Source organism: Hyperoodon ampullatus (genome assembly GCF_949752795.1).
Source record: "Hyperoodon ampullatus genome assembly, chromosome: 3".
NCBI classification, from domain to species: domain Eukaryota; kingdom Metazoa; phylum Chordata; class Mammalia; order Artiodactyla; family Ziphiidae; genus Hyperoodon; species Hyperoodon ampullatus.
Genome location: NC_136916.1, coordinates 25217847 through 25236614, shown reverse-complemented (window position 1 = coordinate 25236614; position 18768 = coordinate 25217847). Strand labels below are relative to the sequence as shown.

The window sequence follows — 18768 nt, the reverse complement described above, 5'->3', positions numbered from 1 at the left end:
GGTTAAACTTTGGGAAATACTGTGCTAGGGCACCTATTCTTAGTGAATAGAAATAAAACAATGGAATTGGACCAACCACGGAATCATTCTGTGGCTTTCAGTCCTAACCACATCTTGAATCATTTGAGGAGCTTAAAAATAATGTTACCCTTATGTCCAATTCTCATCCCCAGAGAGTCTGACCTAATTGGTCTTAACTGGTCTTGGGTGAGGCTCGGGCATCATTTGTTAAAGTTTCCCAGACGCACACTTAATGTGCAGTTCGTGCTAGAAACCACTGCTCTAAATACATTTCCCAGCTGGACTTGTGTTTCCTCCCTGATGGAAGCAAATCCCAGAGTAACCTCCAAACAAGTCAAACAGCCAAAAACTTCCTGAGTAATCCTGAGTAATCTTAGAGTGGAAAATACCTAAAATACCTAGAGATGATTCTATTATTGTTTTCCCCTAAATGGGTGACTTATTTGAAAGCCTGAGAGGGGGAGGGATTCAGTGATGGCGGTTGACTCACTGGCAAACACTGCTGCCTCCATTGGCAAGTCTTCAAGGTGGGGGTTGCTCAGCAGATGTTTTATCTCCAGTCTTAGGCCAGAAGCAGTTTGAGAGCAAAGACCTTTTCCATCTTGGTAATCCTAACGCATGGATGGATGGATGGAAAGGTGGATGGATCAATGGATGGAAAGACGGATGGATGGATGTCACTGAGAGTCGACGTGAAGACCTAAGGGGAATATTGGACTGGAATTTGGAAGCCTGGACTCTAGTCCTGGCTCTCCACTTTTCTTGCTTGCCTTGTGTCCTTGGTACCTTTTTCTTACTATCTTGTCTAGGCACCCAGGCCTTTTAGGTTGCTTTTGCCAAGCCAACTATAGCTCCCTTACCAGGGAGCATAACTTCCTGTGTCTCATCCTCTGTGCTCACAACTATAGCTGTTCAGATATTAAAGAACCTCATTGGAGGTCCTTCCTGGAGACCCTGGTTGATAGGATGGCTACAACCCCAAATATTATCCTCAAAATTTTGTGCATATGTACAGTTTTCTAAGGAGACAGTTAACAGCACTCATCAAATTTGCTCAAGGACTCACCACTCAAGAAAGATTAAGCCAGCTGGAGTCTTGCTATCACTTTGTTCTTCCTGTTGGGAGATTCAGGATGTATGTATAGGAGTGACAAATGAGGTCTGTCTTTATGTGGTGAGGTTCTATGGACCATTTTTTTGCCCCCTTGATAATACTTGGGGCAGCAGCTGACTCCACCTAAGCAGAACTTCCTGAAGAAATTACTAGAAAGGGTGGCCAAAGAGGGGATGAGGGAGCTCATTAAGGGTCTCCAATCTCTCTTCCCCTGATACCTGCCTGGATGAAGAACAAGAGAGGAGGGGGTCTGGAAGTTTAGAGACCCCTAGTGGCTTCAGAGGGCCCCCGGGTGGGCCATGACTGGTACCAAGGTGACACACATTGTTAGCCTGGAGAGAAGGAATCCTAGGTTCTAAGTCCAAAGGGATCAGAGGCCATTCCTTCAGCCTCCTGCCCGGCTTGAGAAATCTCTACACCACTTTTGACAAATTTTCATTTAGGCTCTGCTTAAACACTTGCAGAGAAAGGGAGCCCAGGAGTTAATGGAGAGGAAAAGGATAGAGGAACTCTTTACTCTGTTTGGCTGTTGGACATTCACCAGACACGAATAAACCCACAGTTCAAAGTTTTACCTTTTTTTTTGGCATTGCCACGCAGCACGTGGGATCTTAGTTCCCTGACCAGGGATCGAACCTGCGACCCCTGCATTGGAAGTGCAGTCTTAACCACTGGACCACCGGGGAAGTTCCCAAAGTTTTACCTGTTCAGCGGCATCCCCCACCCAACCTCTGTCACCTTTCCACTCAAGTCTCCTTCCTTTTCTGATTCTCACTGCCACCTAAAGTCTGGGGCAGGGGAGCAGATGGTGAACAAAAGCCAAGATCCTCTCCTAAAGCCCAGAATCTACTGGTTTGCCATCTGGGTGCTCTTACATTTGAACAGTATGAAAGACACATATCCCTAATTTCACTTTCTAGGAGGGGAAGTTAAAACATAGAGATTGGAGGGCAGCAGAGAACAACTGGAATTCCGCCCCATCCATCTTCCCAGCCAGCGTACGTGCCCCTCTGTGGCTCCCCTGACATGGCTGGAAAGCCTTGACCACTTTCAGGGATGCAGGGCTTATAGCTTTTTGAAACAATCCATTGAATTAAGGTCCTCTTTCCTTTTCTCATAGGGAATGGCCTCGGATAAAGAGAAGAGAAGGAGGTTCCCACTCATGTAAGACCTCCCCTGTGAGAAGCAAGGAAACCATTTGAGGGCAAAAATGCCCAAAAAGCAAATAGCAGAAGCCTCACCCAGCAGTAAGAAGTATTTTTGCCTTGACGTTTACAACCTCGCCTGAGTGCTGCACAGTACCTTTCAGGAGTTGGAAATAACCTACAATGATACGTAAGCCTCGGCACTTGGGCCCGCAAAGGTCTCTTAACCCAGACCCTGCTGTGTACGTCTTCGGTTTGGAAACTTTTTCATCCAAAAGTACGCCAGCTTGAAAAGGCCTTTCGACAGAGCTTATTTTATTTCCTGTTCAGAATTCTTGACGTAGAGCGATAGAGCTAGAAGTCAGTCTCAGGATCAGCTCCATCAACCTTTTCATTTTGCAGAGAAACTGAGGCCCAGGGAGGTATAGAAATTTGCCAAAAATCATGCCCTTCACCTTCTCCAACGATGGTCGTTTGGAGGTGCCTTGGACCACTTTCTGTTCCCTGCAAAGTTCAGTATCCCTGACTCTTCTATCCACTGACATCAGGTGACATGGCTCGCCTTCCCAAAGGAACTCTGTTTATTTTTACGGTTTCTACTGATTATTGGAAATGAAGGGAGCGGGAAGTGAACTTGAATGACTACCACGTTGAGGGCCAGCCTGACTTAAGGGTGACTGTCGCTATGATAGGAATGACTTCAACAAGAAACAACACAGAAGCCTCCAGACTACTCAGGGCTTTAGCCAAAGAAGCTAAGAAGTCTTCTCTTTGGATGAGTGAAGTTGAGGGCAGGAGCTGTAGAGCTCATGAGCCGTCCTCTATAGCATCTCTAGCTGACTGTCCGTCAGTGAAGTCAACTCTTTTTGGTGCCTTAATTCTCTCAGATCTCAAAAGGAGCAGATGTATGGGTGATAAACAGCACTACCTATTTAAGACATGCTGTTTTTAAAGAAAGTAGCAACTGTTTCATGAGGTACTTCCTAAGTTTACCAAAGCCCCATATATATATTATATATATAATATATATATATATATATTATATATATATATATATATATAATATATATATATATATACATCTTCTCCAAAGTACATCTTAAAGATGAGCAAGGAAACAGTGGTAATAACACCTTGGGATCTAGAGAAATTGAATGATTAAATATGAAGAGTTAAACATTTTGTGTTTTAATGATAAATGTGAAGATGGAAATTCCAGTGTGGGCAGTCATCTTTACAAGAAGGGATAATTACACAAAAATATCATCTTAATGGGTTTCCGCATTGTGTTTTGTTTTTTTTTTTGAGTCTAGGGCATGCAGATTTGATCACAGAATTCCTAGAATGAAAGAAAGATGATCAAGGCATAGATAAATTCTCAGAATTTCCACAATGCTGAGAAAGGCACCTTCAATAACGTGTCTGTTGGCAACATCAGGAGAATTCTCTTTTCAACCACATCCCAGGACCCAGTAATACAGAGACTCAAAACACTCACGTTGACTAATACATCCCCTGTCACCCATCACAATTTTAAATGGTGGCTTTGGAAATTTTCAGACTGAAAATCTGCCTTATGAATCAGCTAGAAATTGCATCTGTTGACAGTCTGATTGATTTCGTTAGCAACCTCTCCCTTCTGAGGAATAAAAAGACTTGTTTATTTGAAGACTGGGTTCCCCTGGGAGGAAAAAGTCTGAGATGAGATTATTTCTTACCCTGGAGTGGTTCCTAAGCCATATGTGGATCCCAGAAACTCAGCCCGTATCATTCTCTTTAGCTACCAAGTCCTCACTTGCCTCTGGATGGGACCATTTCACGCCCTGTCTGTGCACCTACTCTCTTTACGGAATCATCTCTGTAGAGCTCGGACCCTGTCTGCAGGGAACAGAAAGAGCACATGGCTGAGAAAACTGGGTTTGAATCCTGGCTCTGTCACTGCCTATGTGACCTCTGAGTTGTTTTTTTTTTTTTTTTTTTTCCGGTACGCAGGCCTCTCACTGTTGTGGCCTCTCCCGTTGCGGAGCACAGGCTCCGGAAGCGCAGGCTCAGCAGCCATGGCTCACGGGCCCAGCCGCTCCGCGGCATGTGTGATCTTCCCGGACCGGGGCACGAACCTGCGTCCCCTGCGTCGGCAGGCGGACTCTCAACCACTGCGCCACCAGGGAAGCCCTGACCTCTGAGTTTTGAGGTCTTCTTCATCTCATGGGTTGGTGACATCCACCTTGCAAAGGGGCTATGAAGAGTAAAAGAAGACTTATACGTCTGGCACATAGAAGGTACTCTATAAATGGTCATTTTAACTTTCTAGTAGTCTTTTATTGACTCCCAAATGAAGTTTAATTTTTTAAACTTGCTACAAAGGCCTTGGGTCATTCATTTGATGCCATCCTACCTTTCCAGTCTTAGTCCCCAGCAACCCCACATCCCCGTCCAAAGCTGGGGGCTGTTCCCTGATGCTCTGCTGTGTCTTTGCTCCTGTGGGCCTCTCTATCTGGAATCTCCACTCAGGGAAATTCACTGCCCCCTCAGGGCACTTTTTGCTGCTGCTTTCACGAAGCTTTCCCTGATACACCCCTGCTCCCCTAGATCTTATCCCATTCCACCCATACTGCTGTTATTGTATCTATGCCTTTATTCCGCTTACTAGGTTATATCTCTCTTAAGGAGTGAGGCTATGTGTTGTTCGTTTTAGTATTTCCTACAGTGTTGAAAAGGGGAACAATACGTATTAGATAGATTTTTGAAGATGTGAGTGTATGAAGGAGTCCTCACTGCTACAAGACCATTCACATCTTCAGATAAGTCATCATCGGCTGGCAATAACACGCGTTTACTTGAAATGTGTTTCCCAGAGATGGGGCATGATTAACTGTAAAGACTTTTCTGTTCTGGTTTAGCTTGACCTCCCACTTTGCAAAGACCCTGTAGAGGTAGAAATCTCATTATAAGCCTTCCTAAAATCACGCCCACTTTTCACACCTGGGTCAGTTCATAGCCCAGTGACTTGGTCATTTCCCCTAAACAAGCAAGAAAGACTCCTTATGCATCATCCTGTTTCACTTCTTAACATATCTTTCTGTGGCCAGTTAGCACCATTATATATCTAGAAACGAAGGATATAAAATCATAGACTCTGATATCTTACCTGTTTTCCTGCATAAGCAAGGGAAGACGTTATTAGAAAGTTCACACTCAATTAGGAAGGAGGTTTGAGGTAGAAGTTGGTGGTTTCTTATTGCTTAAAAAAAACCCTGACAAACCCTTTTGAAAGGATGAAAGGAATTCAAAACTTTCATATATATATATATATATATATATATATATATATATATATATATATATATATCTCCACATACATACATACATGCATATATACACATAAGAACATAAGAAGAATTAATGTTCTGAAAGTGATATGCTTATTTTTTTTAAACTTCTATAAAGTTACACATATAAGAAACTTCTTAGGTATTATTTCCCGAGGCAGTAAAAAACAAAGTATACATCCTTGAGGCTTAACTTTTCTGAGGTCTTAAATGATCCCAATGTTTCATATATGAGTTAGTGATATCTGCCAGACATTCACCTGGTCTTAGACTCCTAGTAGATTTTTAGTATTATCTTACAGCTTGGTGGGTGCAGTGGAAAACTGAATTCAGTGGAAAATCCAAGTTCTTGAGGACTCTGCTCATTAGTATCTGATAACATTCAAATATCACAGCACCCTATTCTTCCCAGAATCAGACGTCAAAGACCTTGAGCAACAGAGAGCCCACCGTTCCAAGTTCTCTTTATAGGTCGGGGATAATTGAGGCATAAAACGGGCCCCCGGTGGGCTGTGGACATAGGGGTAGAACCCAGGATTCAACCCCCTTCCCCGTACTTTCTACTTAGGTGCCTCTCGGATTCTGTGGCTGGGAGGAGTCGACATCCTTAGCCTTCCCAGGACTCCGAGGAGACCAGTGACCCCTTACCTGTCACGCAGCCAGGTACAACGATGAATACGAAGAATCCCCACATCAGCAAGCCTGGCTCCATCCTCCGGGCCCCTGGGATCAGCTGCCGATGTGGGGGCCAGGAAGAAAAGGTACTTCTCTGCAGAATGCTGGGTTTCCTTTCAGCCTCTTGCTGGCATCACGCTGGGAGGCTGGGGAAGGATCAATCCGCCCAGGTTGTCATCCTCGCTGGTCCATCCGTCTCTAGGACAGTCAGCACTTGCTCTATATAAGTATTAGCCTGGTTTGTTCAGTCAGGAAATCGTGCCTACCACTCTCTTCTCTAGTCTCAAATATAGGAAGTGGTTTTAACCAGGTTTTTTTTTTTTTTTCAAGTTCAGTTGCTGGGAGGTGTGGGCCGGGGTTGATGAGAAGGATTGGGGTTCGTATATGAATCCTTTCTTCAACGTCTCCCTGCAAAGGGGAGGGAGATTCCCCCTGCTGTTGAAGGAGGGTGAGCAAACACTTCTTGGCAGTGGTCTCAGCTAGAGTTTCATAAACTGATGTCACTGTGAAACTGAGGTCCTTCCCCAGACTTGCAGCTCCTGGAGCAGTGGGCAGGGGCCACACAAGATGGGGGGCAAAGTCATGCCAGGAGTGTGGGAGAGCAGTCTTGGTCCTGGACAGGAATTTCCTAAAGCTGTCTGACCACGGATCCCTTTAAAAAGTCTAGTGGGCATCTGGGTGGGGTCTCCATACTCAGAACTCATGAATACTCTCCCAAGATTTATAATCAGTACTAGCCATAATTATTTCACCACGATGCTCTGGGTTCCTGCATGTGACTTGTCATTTTATAAGATGTTTTGCCACCAGATGTGTCTTTCTCTTAAAAGATCATTACTGGGGACTTCCCTGGTGGTGCAGTGGTTAAGAATCTGCCTGCCAATGCAGGGGACAACGTGTTCGAGCCCTGGTCCGGGAAGATCCCACATGCCGCAGAGCAACTAAGCCCGTGCGCCACAACTACTGAAGCCCACGTGCCTAGAGCCCGTGCTCTGCAACAAGAGAAGCCACCACAATGAGAAGCCCGCACACCTCAACGAAGAGTAGCCCCCACTCGCCACAACTAGAGAAAGCCCGAGCGCATCAATGAGGACCCAATGCAGCCAAAAATAAATAAATAAATAAATTTGTGGAAAAAAAACCCCCAAACAAGGATCATTACTAAAATGTGGACTTTGGTTTTCGATGTTGGGGTACTCAGGACTTTTGCTGCCGTGTGTGGGATCTTTAGTTGCAGCATTCAAACTCTTAGTTGTGGCATGTGGGATGTAGTTCCCCGACCAGGGATCGAACCTGGGCCCCCTGAATTGAGAGCACAGAGTCTTAGCCACTGGACTGCCAGAGAAGTCCCTTCCCTGTTAGAGATCAGAGCTATCTTCTGATTTTCATGAAATGGTTGACTATGTTTTGCTTAGTGGAAATTCATGTAATCATGTAGTTATAGTAAAATACAATTTAAAAAATATTAGAAAGCAAGTGAAAATATTGACAAAAGGAAGAACCATCCAGGCAAGCCAAAGCAGTTCATGGTTCCAATATGTGTTGTTGATAATTCTCTAAGAACATTCTGATATTCTCTAAGAAAGGTAATTATGATCTCTGAAAAGGGCCTTGAAAGGCTGCACATGGACTAAGAGTGGTTTCCAGGTTAAGTACCAGAGTTTGCAGAGAAAAGCATGAACTGATCTCTTTCTGGGAGTGAAATACTTTATCGAAATGTCACAGGATTATCTTTTACGATTCCAGAGCAGGCTTACACTCATTGCTGGAAACATTTCAACCATGTGGATGAGCGCTGCAATTCCTGTTATCTGCCGGGCTGTCCCTGTTACTCAGCTGGAGATTTTGCCTGGCTACAGTTATCATCGTATAGTTTTGAAATAAACGTACAGAAAAATTGGAAGTATAATATAAATAACTCCTGCCCACAAACCATGGAAGAGTAGCTGCCACTGTGATGTTCCAAATACAGAATTGACGATGTTCACTTTGATCACTTGATCCAGGTTGTGTCTCCCCGGGGCCCCCACTTTACAGTCACTATAACCCTAACCCTCTTTGTAATAAATAAGGACTTGGTGATAAGATGTAAATATCGTGTTACACATCAAACTTTCAATTTATTCATTTATTTATGTGTACAGACTCAGGATTTTCTATTGTTTTCACTGGGTTTATAATCTATCGCTCTCATTTATTTCAATGCTCAAACTGTCTCCTGTTTGTCCACTGTGAGTCCATTCATGGTGGCTTCTGTGTCCTTTTGACACATCCCCATCATTCTTTCTGTACTTCTTTGCTTTGGGAGCATAAGGAGATTTTTCCAGGCTCATCTTGTACTTTCTCTCTTGTACTTTCTCCAGCCCTGGAATCAGCCATTAATCCAAAGAGTCCGGGTTCCTTCAGAGGGAAATAGTGTTTTGATGCCAAGATATGCTCATTGCTATTGGGCTGGCACTACCCCTAGGCTCCCCCAATGAACAGAGCTAGGGACAGAGGTAAGGAATACATGCATGTACACACACACACACACACACACACACACACCCTTTACATCTATATTTATTTCTGTATCCACCTATACATATTGGAAACCATGAGTTCACACTGAGACATCCCAACATCCCATTTCCACCTGAGCACCACAGGATTGAATTCTAGTTTTTTTCCTTTTCTGTATGTGTTGGTAACTCTCTTCCCTGATGGTGGGAAATTGGCTTCGTTAGCCCTTGTCTGTTTACATTTGATCAGTCTGCCTGTATGTTACCAGTCTCTCATCTCTGCCGCCATCCCCTTCCCCACACAGGTACCCTATCCTCCCTTCTCAGGCTCTGAATCCCTGTTCTGAGCCCACCCCCAACTCTGAGGGAATGGCCCCCTCACCTGATCAGGCTCTGACAGCTCTTACCAGGTCACCCCCCCGCCCCCATGGATGTCCTTCTGACCCTGCTTGGGTGCTGCACCTCCATCCCAAGTCGTTCCCCTTGGGGATGACCTCCTCCCCTTGTGTGAGCTTTGACACCCTTGCCACCAGCACTAGGTGTCAGCCCCCACCCCCGCGTGGGCTCCGATAACACTAGTGTATCTGCCTGTCTTTGTGAACCCCCCCGATCAGGTTCTGACTCCCCCCACTGGGTTGCTCCCTGTGGGGACCCCTGCTCCACTCTGCTTGGACCCTGACTCCTCATCTTGGATGGTCTCCCCATAAAGACACCCTCCTCACCCCCTTTGGGCTGTGACTGCCCCCCAACTCTGGGCTACTGTGTCACCTCCCACCGGACACACAGTTGTCTCCCCTCCTTTGCTCCACCAGAAAGCTTTAGCTGAATTATTCAGAAAGGGAAGGAGAAGAGGACGGTTAGTGCCCACCCTTCAAGAGTAAAGCAGTAAAAGGAAAATGGGGGCAAAATGTGCAATCCAGCCAAGCTCAGAGAATGAGCACATATGCAATGAAGAAGCAAACAAATCATAATGACCTCCAAGCTTTTAAGGTGCTTCATATGTTTTTAAACTCTAGAGAGTCTTAGGAATTCATATTTCTTCTTGGAAAGTAACAGTTACCTAAAGTTTACTAAAACCTTCAGTTTTATTTTTATTTTTTTATTATTTTTTTTAATTTATTTATTTTTGGCTGTGTTGGGTCTTTATTGCTGCATGCCGGCTTTCTCTAGTTGTGGTGAGCGGGGGCTACTCCTTGTTGCGGTGCGCGGGCTTCTCACTGAGGTGGCTTCTCTTGTTGCGGAGCACGGGCTCTAGGTGCGCAGGCTTCAGTAGTTGTGGTTTGTGGGCTCTAGAGCACAGGCTCAGTAGCTGTGGCGCACGGGCTTAGTTGCTCCGCAGCATGTGGCATCTTCCCGGATCAGGGCTTGAACCCATGTCCCCTGCATTGGCAGGCGGATTCTTAACCACTGTGCCAGCAGGGAAGTCCTCAAAACCTTCAGTTTTATATCAGTTTCTTTTTCTTCTATGAAGTTAAAGTAAAATTAAATTTAACGCTATATATTTACAAATGTTTGAGGATCAAAGAAATATTAACCAGGACTTATAAGGTACATTTGGACTGAAGTAAGTAGCAAACATTAATCTCACAGATTAATTCACTGCTATGTAAAGTCATCAAAACTTGAATTGTAATTTTTTTGCTTTACAACAGAACCTCCCTCAACCCCTCCTTACAATAATTAGAAGAGTTAAATCCATTTTATTTTATTAGTAACAAAATAATAGCAAAATAGATTAAACATCTTTTACTTTACATTTTTATTATTAAAAATAATATACAAACTATGAAAACAAAAATAGTGATTTAGGGGGTCTTTTTTATAATTTAGAAACGTTATTCCCACCCCCACCGCCAGTTAGCAGATGGGTTTCATATTAGTTCAACTGGAGGTTTTCTTCCTGTAGTTGTCTGGGGGGTCTTTTTAGTCAAATAACTATAATTTTTATGAGTGGTGTTGCTGAATTAGAGCCTCGTATCAGAGGCTCGCATTTGACATCTTATCCTGCACTGGAATGCTGAGCAAAAAGGAGGAATGTAGAAATTGCACACTGCTTAAAAAAATGATCAGTTGTTTTATCTTGGGAAGCTCACTTCTCCATTTTTAAGAAATTTCAGGTTGGAATTTTTCATTTTCACTTTGAAACGTTAGGACGTGTTGTTTAAGTCAGTCCCGTTGGGAGAACCATGTTAAAACTCTTTTAGGGCCTCCCTGGTGGCGCAGTGGTTGAGAGTCTGCCTGCCGATGCAGGGGACACGGGTTCGTGCCCCTGTCCGGGAAGATCCCCCATGCCGTGGAGCGGCTGGGCCCATGAGCCATGGCCGCTGAGCCTGCGCGTCCGGAGCCTGTGCTCCGCAACGGGAGAGGCCACAACAGTGAGAGGCCCGCGTACCGCAAAAAAAAAATAAAAATAAAAAATAAATAAACTCTTTTAGTCACAGAGCCAAGTCAACATGATATAAATGTGGGGATTCGTTAAACTGAATAATATCATAAACACATGATGAAATTAAAACCCCAGTTACAGAACAGAGACCAGAGACCAATGAGTTGACAACCACACCGTGACAGTTGGTGGGATGGAGACGGCCAGCAGGTCCCCCAAGTCCTCCTTCCCTTCGTCTTGGGCGAATGATTAGAACACATTCCCTAGCCTCCTGGAGCTGTGTGGTTCTGTGGTGATGTTCTTGCCAGGAAGTGTTAGCGGAAGTGATGTTTAGCACCTCTGCCTGGCTTCCCTTCTTTCCAGCTGGCTGGAATGCTGTGACCAGAGTAATCGTGGAAGTTGGGTGCTCCACCTGGGTTTCTGAATGCCTGGAGCACAGCTACCTATGACCCAGAACATGTACCTCAAATTGCTCTATAGGAAAGTGGTAGATTTTTTTGTACCTCAAGTCACATTCTTGTTGGGTCTTTTGTTACAGCAGCTGAGCTTACCCTGACTAATATCATTGGTCCCAGTAGACCAATCAAACATCACGTGCTCCTGTATGGGTGATTTCCTTGGGGCAGCAGGCTTGCTTAGGAAGGACTCATCCATTCTCAAATCCCATAAGAACAACCATCATAATAGCCTCAGTCTCACTCATCATAAATGGAAAAAAACCCCAGCATTTTGTGAGCTTCTAACCAAAAATGTTTTACCTTACCTTTTCAAAATGTAGGGCTCTAAACACTAAATCTAGCTAAATGATTCAATTGTTTGACATGTTATTCAATCCAGGTTTCTTCTTAATATTATTTTAAAGTTTCACAGAAACGTCTTGACCTCTGAACCAAGATGTTGCTGAAGTTCAAGTAGCTAAGCAACACCTAGTCCACTAGTACAGCAGCAGAAAAAATATCTTTAAGTATTTAATGGATTGCAATGACAAAATACTTACATTCATATTAATGAAAAACTTTAAAAATATATCACAGAGCCCCCTGAATTTTTCTAACGAAATAAGAAGACTAGGTCTCTCTCAGCGCTAAGATGGACTCATGTAAGACAAATAACTTGGTTATCTTTTACAGTTTGCACTGAGCTGAACTTTCAGTCTTGTCTCCTGACCTTGACAGCACAGTGTCGAGGCAGAGATGGGAGGAGAGGAGGAGAAAGCAGATCCGTTTTGTCATGAATTATGTATAATTTCGTACTGAGGCTCCATAGAGCAAAGCTGCTGCCCTTAGTGGATTTACGATTAAGGAGGAAAGACACTTGACTGTCACTTTCTAATCCTTTAGCCTCGAAACCCTGGGTTAAATCCATTTCACCCATCTTCACTCATCAAGGTCATTTTAAGACTTGCATGTCCTTGAAGTGGCATGTAGCCTAAACAATAAGATATTTGCCCAAGTTGTCTTTTAGGAGTTTGGAGTCAGCTGTGTCTATTTCAAGCTGAGCTGGTTATGACTAGACAGGACCACTGACCCTTCAACTGGGCGGGTGCACGTGTCCACGTGGTGACCTTTTGAACATGCAGAGGCCGGTAGCTTAGTTACGCCTGCGCAGAACGACCATCATCACACCTTTTCCCAATCAGCTTTCCCCACGCTCCCTAGGCCTCAGATCACCCTGCTTCTTTAGTCTTCATCCCATAAATGCCCCGGCCCCTTGCCTTAGGGGAGCCGGATTTGAGACTTGTTCTTCCGGCTCCTCGCCTGGCTGCCTTGTAAATAACCCCTCTCTGCTTCAAACCTCAGCATCCCAGCGTTTTTGTCTTGCTGTGTTGGGTAAGATGAGCCTGGTTCCGTAACAGACTGACTCTATCATCCACTATTCCTACGCCTTTTTTTCCTCTAGTCTGGTGGTTAATCTTTGGTGGGGGGAGGGGTGATTAGGCTTTTGAGAATCTGATGGAATCTCTGATTTCTTCCCCTGGAAAAAATGTACATCAGCACATCCCCAGGAATTTGGCAGGCTGTTTCAGGAGACTCTTGGTCACTTTGAGGACCTCAGATTAAAGATCTTCATGTCAAGTTATGGGCCTCTAGGAAGCTGAACTCACGTGACCCAACACACTGTGTAACACACATGGGTATCCAACTGCTATTTTTTAAGATACATACCCATAAAAATATAACTGGCATCTATTAAAGCAACTTCAGACAAATTCTTTGTGAGCACGTGTTAAAGGTTTGTTTCAGGCCTACTGCAAGGAGGTAATTTCCAATCAATCCAGGTCAAAGTTTTCTTTCCTGGTAGAGATTCTTTATGGAAGAAAAGGTGGCTAGTTAACATTGATTATGTTCAAGAAAGGAACATTTGGTTAAAGTAACTAAGTTCCTCCCAGGAGAGATGGTTAACTGTGTAAGTTGAATCTCAAATTTTCAGGAAATTGCTCAATTCTATTATCAGAAACACTTGGTACTTCCCAGAAGGGACTGTTCATTGCATCAGACAACACATTTCTGACCCACACACACTGCCTTATCTGAGGTTTGTGACAATTTTGTAGCAGTAAAAGGTGACAAATAGTAACGAACATGATAAGAGCAATAGAAATTCAGAAAGGGAAAACTACTGGGTTGATATGATTGGGACCGGCTAACAATTGTCCTTGAAGCATGGCTGTCACCTTGGTAGGTGGATACTGAGGTGGGAAGGCGTGGTCTATGGCCAAATAGAAACAGAGGTAGGTAGACAGGTGGTGGGAGCCAAGGGTAGAAATGTCAGTTGGATTTAGACTGAGGTGGACCTCAAAGGACAGAATGAGATGTTTGGACTTCAGCCACTGATAATGTCTAAAGAGAGGTGGGACATAATTCAAGTGACATAATCAGCCTGAGCTGGTGCAGGAGAGATTTAAGTTGCAGGGGAGATTAGAGGGACAGAGATGCTGAGATACTCTTCGGGCATGAAATAATGAGGACCTGAATGAGGTGATGATGCAAATTGGAATGGCAGAAGGATTGATGTCAGAATATCTTGCAAAGGAAAAATGCAGTTTTTAATACCTGGCATTTGGAAGCAAGAGGTAGAGGATGAAAGTTGTGAGCTTTGGCAGAAGTGAAATTCATTGATTTGAGTTTCATCTTTTCCTTCCCTTGAACACTCTCAGGCAAAGTTGCTAGTAAATGTGAAATAAAGAGGGCGGCGGGGTGGGGAGTGGGGCGGGGGTGGGGAGGGGAGGTGGAAGAAGATGGCAGATGATTCAATCCAGGTGTGTGAGGCTGAGGTTAGGTGAGTTCCAAAAAGCTCGATTAATGGATAGATGTTAGTTGTTCACTCTTGGTTGTTCTCTCATTCCCACTCCCTTGTTTGGTCTTTGAAGACAGGAACTTTGTCTTTGTCATTTATCACCCAGAGCATCCTAAGCCTTGGCTCTCCAATCTCTCCCTCCATCCCACTAGTGAAGAGCTTATAACAAACTGTTTCTATTTATCAGAATCTAGTTTGGGGAGGAGGGGGTAAAGGAGTAGCAGGTGAAAGAGGAAGAGGTGGTGAGAAATCAATCACCTTCTTTCACTTTTCCTTCACTTGCCGTTATGGCTTGTCAATGGTCATCTCAACAATGCCCCTAGTCCCAAGTGGCACAGATTCTCCTATGAAAGAAAGATTAAAAAAGTGGATCATGAGGGCTTCCCTGGTGGCGCAGTGGTTGAGAGTCCGCCTGCCGATGCAGGGGACATGGGTTCGTGCCCCGGCCTGGGAAGATCCCATGTGCCACGGAGCGGCTGGGCCCGTGAGCCATGGCTGCTGAGCCTGCGCGTCCGGAGCCTGTGCTCCACAATGGGAGAGGCCACAACACTGAGAGGCCCACGTACCGCCCCCCAAAAAAAAAGTGGGTCATGAAAGAATGAATGCAGAAATTAAAAAGGATGAAATAAGAGAAGGCTGGGGTAAGGAAGAAAGAGATAAGTGACCACAGTGAGCAATGGTGAGTCCCACCTGGTGATGCTAGCCCCTGATCATCGTGGGAGGGGGTCATCCTGGAGGCTAAAGTTTGCTAGGGTGAGCTGTCTACTGAATCCACGTATTACTGTTTTCGGGTATTAAAACACTAGTTCTCCAAGGCGTCCTTGCAAGGATGGGTATGAGTATGCACATTAGAGAAGCCAAGGGCGAGAAAAATTGCTCCACAGAAAAAAGAAATGGTGGATGAATGAGGGGGAAGGAGGGTTGAGAGAAAGTGTCAGAGAGGGGATTAGGATAGAGTGAAAAATTAAAGGAAACTTTGGGGGGATAATAGCTCAGAAGAGATTTTAAAAATCACTGGAGGATAACACTTCGCGATTTGCTTTGCAATGTTCACCCTTTTCCCCAACATTCCACAAAAATCTTGAGTCAAATGCCCATTTCTTGTTCATGCCTTTTGGAGTTGCATTCGCTTTGAGGATGTGTTCAAATACTGAGCACAGCTTTCTCTGTGAGATTGGGACAAGAGGGAAGCCTATTTAGCTCAGAATCACATGATTTCTCCCCTTTCTTTCCTGCTTCTGCCCTTTTTACCATTTCATTTTTTCTAACATCTTCAAGGGAAGTCCAAGAAAGAGAGAAGGTGAGACTTGGATAAAAGGATTTCACTTCTGTCAAGTCATCCACCTACAGATGTTGACTGAGCACCTATAGTTAAACAGGTGCTGTGATAGGACCTGGGGAATCCAAGAAATTAGGGCATATCCCTGCTCAGAGGGTGCTCACGATCTACTCAAAGAGGAAAGGACGTGGGCCCTCAACAAGGGAAATGACTGATGGGTTGGCAGGGATGCTTAGCCGCCCAGGCCTGCCCTGCCTCACCCAGCTGCACCACATGAAAGCAGCCTTGCTCTCTCATCTCACACCCTCCTTTCTCTAGCAGAGCGATGTGCTGAGCTGTGGTCTCAGAGTCAGAATCCAAGAGAAGAGAGCCTTTGCTTTCTTGGATAGTGGCATTGTGGTGACTACAAATGGTGCAGTTCTAAGGAACTGTTTGATTGCTATGAATTGCCCTGCCCATAAAATCCTGGGAGCGAACAGATGGTTTGTATGAATCAAAAACCAAGTCCTCTGTCTCTAATGGTTAAAAATTGACTTTGCTATCATTTTGTAGCTTATGAAGACTATTCCTATTGGATGCCACAGAGGTTGTCAAAAAGTGTTTACATAGTGGGTATGCCTTATGCGGTTCCATAAGAGGTGGTTTTCTCAAGCCTGTGGTGTCCCAGGCGTTTCTGCCCCTTACCTCTTAGCTGTGGACCTGAAATCTCCACTGGAGGTCCCACACTTTACTTTATTCCATAGTTCATGCACTCTGGGGGAGCATTCTTTAGTATAATTCAATTCAATGAGTACTGGGAGATGCACAAAAGAATTTGAAAGTGTTCCTGCTCTCAAAGAGCCCACCAACTAATTTTGGGGGTTGGGAATCAGAAAAGCTCCCAGCTAACTGCAACCATATCTGTCAGATTGATAACCCCTCAAGTAGAGAATCAATCAACACAAGAGAGGCCTGAGCGCAGAGGTCTTCAATCCGTGTTTGTTAGATGGCGGACCGTATCTGCTGTGATTGACGCCTGCCGTCATTGAGAGGATGAGCAGTATTGATGTGATGCTGCTTCAGATTTGGCCCCAGTTGGTTCTGTGAAAACAGTCTTATTTCTCTCAAACTGGTGTCAAGAGAATGCTGCTGCAAATTCTACGAAGTCTACAGGTACATCCTGTTATTGAGACGCTGAGTTGAATTTCTACAATTTGTAATTTCCACCAAATTTTACTAGTTGAAGGGTACTGTGGAAAATCAAAATCCACTTTGAATCAAATTCCTCTTCCCCTACTCACGTGTCTAGTTTCTAAGGAACTGTTTGATGGCTGTGCATTGCCCTGCCCATAAAATCCTGGGAGCGAACAGTTGGTTTGTATGATTCAAAAACCAAGTCCTCTGTCTCTAATGGAAAAATTGACTTTGCTATCATTTTGTAGCTTATGAAGACTATTCCTATTGGATGCCACAGAGGTTGTCAAAAAGTGAGGTTCCTTTTCTCCCTTTCTGGTTGAGAGCAGGATATGTTTGCTAGATGGAAATCAGCAAAACCCCCTCACCTCTTCCATTGTGGCTCTAGTTCAGGGATGGGTAGTAATGCATTTTATCTCTCAAGCCAGTGCTGATCAATTACCAATAGTTGCCTGGAGCAGATTCTGGGCTCCATCTGAGCTCAGTGGCTGCGGGTATTTGGAGGGGGTATGTAGGAATACCTGTATCATTTTTTGTCTAGACCTCTACCTAGGTTCCCAAGTGGCTTCCCTGGCTCAAATGTATTAATGCCTCTTACTCCTCCATAATTCTTACCCATTATGTTCAGCTTAATCTTTCTGAAGAACACGGTAATTTTCCCCCTTCTTTTATCGAAAACTTAGAATCTTAGAAATGTCCTTAATGTCCTTGAAATTAAGCCCAGATTCCTTAGCCTGGCATTCAAGATCCTTCATCATCTCCCCTAGCCTATCTCTCCAACATGAATTCTACTCCCCATTCTCCTTCATGCTGTCTCTGCTTCAGAAAAAAACAAACAAAATGAAAATCATCAACTGCTCGCTAATCCCCTAGCATGGCCCCCTCTGTTCTTGGTTCTGTCTGCCAAATCCTTAAGTCCAAATCTAACTCACTCTTTGAGATCCAGCTCAAACACTACATCTGTCCTAAAGGGAATCTCACCTAATCCCTCTGTCTGGACGTGCCCTCTCTTCCCCATGTCTCAGTAATACCAATAATAATCACTGACATTGATGAAGTGCATGCTACAGGGCAGGCACTGTGCTAAGCTTTTCATATGTATTATCTCACCTACTTCTCACAGAAATTGGATGAGGTCCCTGTACTATCAGGATTTCCATTTTACAAGTGAAGACAGACTCTCCTTGTGGTTGTGAAATGCCCACACTTACAATTAGCTGGGAGTGGTGTCATGTCTGGGTCCCCAGGTCTCCCGCCACATCGCATCACCCTCAGGTCACTTCCCAATTTACAACTGTGTCCAGGGTCTCTGGAGACACGTCTGATCATTCCTACTCGACTCTAAATGTCTTAGAGGCAGGAAATGCCTTCACGTGCCCTTTCATTCCCAGAGCAGTACCTGGCACAGAACAGAAACTCACTAAGAATCTGTTGAATGAAGATTGCGTGGGGAACCCATTCAGAGCTCTGCTTTTGAGAGACAAGAGTAATATGGTATCAGTCTTCACTGGTTTTCATCAGGCTTTTACTTTATGAAATTGGGTTTCGGGAGAAATCATTTGATTGTGGCGTATCTGAGTCCACACTTACACCAAGAGTTTGGTTTATACTCACACCTTCAGTTTTAGGAGGCAGGGTGGTCAGTGTTTTCAACCAAGCATCCAGAGAATTGGATGCAATCAACCAGCTGATGTAAGGAGCTGAGTGTGTTCTCTTAAGCTCTGGACTCACCTCTTCTTAAGAGCAGATGGGCCTCCAGGAACTCCGCTGGGCAGGCCAAGCAGGGGAAGGGGCATGGAGGGAGGAGTATAACATTTTGCTTCTTTAGGTTCTGAGCAACTTTGATCC

At 44.5% G+C, this 18768-nt stretch overlaps 1 protein-coding gene across 1 annotated transcript in view; it reads right to left on the bottom strand.

Moving 5' to 3' along the window:
- The window catches only part of IL2RA (interleukin 2 receptor subunit alpha), a gene marked incomplete at both ends in the record, with an annotated part of 44649 nt that extends 38328 nt beyond the window's left edge, over window positions 1-6321 (bottom strand). Inside the window, one exon of the mRNA XM_079699979.1 lies at window positions 6258-6321. Coding sequence (XP_079556105.1) covers window positions 6258-6321 — 64 coding nt within the window. The remainder of the gene's footprint in view (window positions 1-6257) is intronic.
- Between the last annotated feature and the right edge of the window lie 12447 nt (window positions 6322-18768).